Here is a 5,857-nt window from a genome sequence, read left to right on the forward strand (position 1 = left end):
CAGAGCTAGGAAGGCACTGTGACAATAAATGACATACTTACACCAGAAGATGTTCTCTGAGATTTGTCTTGAGTCAATTAATATGAAGCTATAGAAAAAAGATGACCAAAATCATAATTGTAATTAGCTTATCATGCTTTTATATACTATTTAATTTTATTCACAGCATTAATATATATGTATAGAAATATGCTTACATATTTCTACAAAACAAATGATGTAATAATTTACAAATAAAGTCTTCTTCTTCTAGCATTTGCCCTTCTTCCGTAGCCAGTCAACAGCGTCAGGTTGAGCCTGATGTAAAGTTTCGAGACCTCCTTTGAATCTGGAGAGGTGGCAGTCGTTGACTATGTGGGTCATTGTCTGTCTGTAGCTGCAGGGGCAGTTCGGGTCGTCTCTGGCTCCCCAGCGATGGAACATAATGGCGCACCGGCCATGGCCTGTTCCATAGCGATTGAGGAGGGCCCAATCATCATGTGCTAGGTCAAAGCCAGGTTGACGCTTGCAAGGGTCTGTGATGAGGTGTTTGTTCTTTACCTCAGCTGACTGCCAACTCTGTTTCCAAGAGTCTGGAACAGAGAAGTTCAGTGTAGGCATAGGGGACCAGATTGGGTGACGAGAAGTCAAGCGTTGAACAGGGTGGGCGAAGATATCCGCGTATATTGGCTGGTCCGGTCGAGCGTAGACGTGGGAAATGAACTTAGATGATGCCACATCCCGACGAATATCTGGCGGGGTGATGTTGCTAAGAACTGGCAGCCATGGAACCGGGGTGGAACGGATGGTTCCAGAAATTATCCTCATGGAGGAATATAATTTGGAATCGACCAAGTGGACATGGGGGCTACGGAACCACACTGGGGCACAGTATTCTGCAGTGGAATAGCATAATGCCAGAGATGATGATCGTAGTGTGAAAGGGCTCACACCCCATGAGGTGCTGGCCAGTCTTGCAATGATGTTATTCCTCGTGCCCACCTAAAAAGTGATTTTGAAAGAAATCAGAACACTTGAGTTCGATGAAGCCGCATGTCCGCACATACTATTATGTGTATTGCACAGTCGTTATCCTATTATGCTTTCATATTAATGCACTGGATGTATAGGATTCCATATTATTTATGATCATATGCATGTCTTTCTCTTCACTATTAGTTATTTTAAGCAAAGGAAAATTTCCCCAAGTTGATGAGCACACTGAGATAGCTTTATCAGGTACCCAAGTAAGATTATAAAAAAGGAAACCTAAATGCATGAATGCAAGGGCTCATAAATATTTTATGTCCTGATTGTCCTGCAGCTCTGACTTCCTGCTCCACATGTGGGCTCACTGGTCCTGGCACAGGAGCATGGAGACCAACCAGACCTCCTGGATCACAGAAGTCACCCTGCTGGGATTCCAGGTCCACCCAGCACTGGAGATTTTCCTCTTTGGACTGTTTTCTGTCTTCTACACCTTCACCCTTCTGGGCAATGGGGTCATCCTGGGGCTCATCTGCTTGGACCCTAGACTACACACCCCCATGTACTTCTTCCTCTCCCACCTGGCTGTGGTTGACATGTCCTATGCTTCCAACAACGTCCCTAAAATGCTGGCCAATCTTGTGAGCCAGAAGAGAACCATCTCTTTTGTTCCCTGCCTCATACAGATGTTTCTGTATGTAGTGTTTGCCTCAGCAGAGTGCCTGATTCTAGCGGTGATGTCCTATGATCGGTACGTGGCCATCTGCCACCCTCTGCATTACAGGGTCATCATTAGCTGGAGGGTGTGCACTGGTTTGGCAGCTGCTTCCTGGGTGTTGAGTTCAGTCCTGGCTCTGGTCCACGTGGTCCTCATCCTGAGGCTGCCTTTCTGTGGGCCTCATGTCATCAACCACTTCTTCTGTGAAATCCTCTCCGTCCTCAAGCTGGCCTGTGTTGACACAACAGTCAACCACATTGTCCTCTTTGTTGCTTCTGTGTTTTTCATCATGGGGCCCCTGTGCTCAGTGATGTCCTCCTATGCTGGGATCCTGGTGGCCATCCTCAGGATCCAGTCTGGGGTGGGCCGGAGAAAGGCCTTCTCCACTTGCTCCTCCCACCTCTGTGTGGTGGGGCTGTTCTTTGGCACTGCCATGGTCATGTATGTTGCCCCCAAGTCCAGTAACCCTGAGGAGCAGCAGATGATCCTTTCTCTCTTTTATAGCTTCTTCAACCCCATGCTAAATCCACTCATCTACAGTTTGAGAAACACAGAAGTCAGAGGAGCTCTGAGAAGGGCACTATCAATCTGAGCTTAGTATTGGATGTAGAAATATTGGCATGTTAAAAGGGCACATGACATTTTTTAAATATTAATTTATTTGTTCCCTTTTCTTGCCCTTTTTAAAAAATTATTATTCCTTTACCAGAGCACTGCTCAGCTCTGGATTATGGCGGTGCGGGGCACTGAACCTGGGACTTTGGAGCCTTAGGCATGAGAGGCTATTTGTATAACCATCATGCTATCTACCCCTGCCCATTTTGCCCTTGTTTTATTGTTGTAGCTATTATTGTTGTTGTTGTTGTTGTCGTTGTTGTTGGGTAGGACAGAAAGAAATGGAGAGAGGAGGGAAAGACAGAGAGGGGGAGAGAAAGATAGACACCTGCAGACCTGCTTCACCACCTGTGAGGCGATTCCCCTGAAGGTGGGGAGCCAGGGGGCTCAAACCAAGATGCTTACGCCTTTCCTTGTGCTTTGCGCCACATGAGCTTAGCCCACTGCGCTACCACCCGACTCCTGTACATGACATTTTTATCTTGTTCAACAATATTGAAGTTCATAGTAAGATGGGATATTATAGACCCAAGTAAAACCTAAGTCTGTGTAGACTTTAGAAATTAAAGTAGATGGGATCCATGGTGGTGTACGTGGGTTCAGTCTGCTAGTCCCCACTTGCAGGGGGTAACTTCACAAGCTCTGAAGAGTGCTACAGGCTTCTCTCTTTCTCACCTTTATAGCTCCCCTCCCTCTGTCAATTACTTTTCTTATTAAATGAATTAATCAAATATTTTAAATATTTGTTTTCACAATTATAAGCTATGTATTTTATCTTATAGTCATGATTCCTCTTTTTTTTTCCTGTCCCCAAGGTTATCACTGGGACATGGTGCTGACAGAACAAACCCTCCACTCTGGTGGCCATTTTTTTCTTTCTTTTTTGACAGAAACAAAAAGAAATGGAATTGAAGGATGGACGAGAGAAGAAGGGAGACAGAGTAATACCTATAGTACTGCTCCACCATGCATAGATTTTCCTTTTTATGGGGGGGGGATTTTTTTCTGTTTTTAACATTTATTTACTATTTGATAAAACAGAAAGAAATTGAGAGGAAGGAGAGAGAGACAGAGACAGAGACAGAGAGAGATAAAGAGATACCTGCAACCCAGCTTTTCTATTCATGAAGTTTTTCCCTGTAGGTGGGAACTAGAAGCTTGAACCTGGGTCCTTGCACACGGTGCCATGTGCATTTCACAAGGTATACCAATGCCTGGTTGGAGGTGTGGGTTACTTTATAATGATGTCTATAGGTGAATGTTCTAGTTCCTACCCACAATGCCTAAATCTCCTTCATTACCTCAAGTGTGGCGCATTAACAGGGGAGGGAAAAAATGAAGACTTGTTTAAGTAAGCAATTGAATCAAAGAAATGATGAGTTTAGTTTCTTTTCAATCATTTTGCTGCGAAATGATGGCCATTTCCCCTAGTCACTGCTGCAAAAGGCCACAGTCTATTAAGTTTGCATTGTTTATTGTCCCTTGTTTAGTCACTTAGACCCCACCTATTAGTGAGATTCTCCAGGGTTCATCTTTTGCTTTCTGGTTTATTTCACTTAACATGGTTCACTCCAATTCTATTCATGCTATGTCTATATACCATGATTTCCCTTAGCAATCATTTGCCCTGAGAACTACTTTTTTTGTTTTTGCCACCTTTTTTCCATTTTATTGGATAAGACAGAGATAAATTGAGAGAGAAGAGGGAGAGAGAAAGATAGACACCTGCAGACTTGCTTCACCACTTGTGTAGCTTCTCCCCTGCAGGTGGGGAGCCGGGGGCTTGAGCTGGGATCCTCCAGCAATCCCCCCATGCCCACCCCAATTTCCTGTATAAGTGCCCTCCCCCCAAAAAAAACTTGGTTTTTTCCAAGAAAGGAAGAACATAAATATTCCTTATCTAATAGGAAATATCAGCAATTCTTAATCCTGTCCCCAAGCTACCTCCTACTGAGCCGAAGTTCTGTGTGAATGAGGCAGAAAAGTGGGAGAGCACTTCTGACCCATCTCCACTCACAGAAGAAAGACTCTTACTTGGGCACAGTGCTGTTTAAATACTGAAACTTTAGTTCATGCTGTAATGGGGTCATCCCTTGCCACAAATTGGGAACATCTGAACCCGCCAAGGCTCCAGTGTTTCAGAAGATGATGCCATGTAAGGAAAAGGATGATATTATCCTCACATATAGCCACAGGAGCCTCAGTCAGAGATTTTCACCTGCCACTGTACAGCTCTTTCCCACATTCTCTTTCTGTATTTGCTCCCAAACCAGGGCTGTAGTTGTGGTTGCCAGAATTAGCGACTCTCTTTAATCAAGAGATTGTAGCCGTATCTCCTGTAATCAAATATTCACAACTGTGTACCCCTTTCTTCTTTCTCAAGCTGAGTCTGGGATTAAGCATTAAAGAGACTATAAATAAATAAATAAGTTGGCAGAAAACAGTATACTGGATTATCTGACAACCTCTCCGCTGGAACAGATGTACTTATGACATTTTTTTCTTTTTTATTTATTTATTTAATAAGGAGACATTAACAAAACCATAGGATAAGAGGGGCAAAACTCCACACAATTCCCACCAACAGAACTCCGTATCCCATCCCCTCCCTTCCTAGTCTTTATCCCTCTGGGAGTATGGACCCAAGGTCATTGTGGGATGCAGAAGGTGGAAGGTCTGGCTTCTGTAATTGCTTCCCCACTGAACATGGGTGTTGACTGGTTGATCCATACTCCCAGCCTGCCTCTCTCTTTCCCTAGTAAGTTAGGGCTAAGGAGAAGCGGAGCTCTAGGACACATTGGTGGGGCCATCTGTCCAGGGAAGTCTGGTCGGCATCATGCTAGCATCTGGAACCTGGTGGCTGAAAAGAGAGTTAACATATAAAGCCAAACAAATTGTTGAATATACTTTTGACTTTGACTGGACCAAGACAGAACCTTATAAATACCTGTGTATTTATGAGGACCCTAACCCCCCAGACTGAACATTAATCATCACTGGAGTCTGCCTTTTGGTCCTCAAAAATTATTATTATTATAGTTGGTGATATATGTTCTATTTGTCGTGTGTGTTTTATTTGTCTATTTAGAAATGTTTCCACTATATGTTAATATCAAGAAAGTATTTTCATGAAAACAGGTTTGTAAAACAAAAAGTAGTTATATTTTGAATTTTTTAAATTAAATGTTAGACTTAGCAGTACGAAGTTAGATATTTTTGCTCCTAAGGGCCAGGCAGTGGCACAATTGATTGAATGTACACATTACAGTGTGCAAGAACACAGGTTCAAGCCCCTGGTCCCCAGCTGTAGGAGGAAAGCTTCACGAGTGGTGAAGCAGTGCTGCAGGTGTCTTTTTGTCTGCCTCCCTATCTATTTCCTCTTCCCCTCTCAATTTCTCTCTGTCTCTATCATATAAATAAATATAAAAATAAGTTCAAAAGAAAATATTAGTGCTTCTACATTTTTTAAATTTAACATATTTATAAAATAAAAAATAGAAAATATTGACAAAATCATAGGACAAAAGGGGTAAGATTCCACACATTTCCCACCACCAG

The 5,857-nt window shown here is 43.1% G+C and overlaps 1 protein-coding gene across 1 annotated transcript; it reads left to right on the forward strand.

Annotated features, from left to right (window-relative positions):
- The first annotated feature begins 1,352 nt into the window (after positions 1–1,352).
- Positions 1,353–2,276, forward strand: LOC103112899 (olfactory receptor 2A14-like). The gene has a single exon (XM_060195737.1). The coding sequence runs from the start codon at positions 1,353–1,355 to the stop codon at positions 2,274–2,276; it is 924 nt and encodes a 307-aa protein (XP_060051720.1).
- The last annotated feature ends 3,581 nt before the right edge of the window (positions 2,277–5,857 follow it).

Source organism: Erinaceus europaeus, chromosome 8, assembly GCF_950295315.1.
Source record: "Erinaceus europaeus chromosome 8, mEriEur2.1, whole genome shotgun sequence".
NCBI classification, from domain to species: domain Eukaryota; kingdom Metazoa; phylum Chordata; class Mammalia; order Eulipotyphla; family Erinaceidae; genus Erinaceus; species Erinaceus europaeus.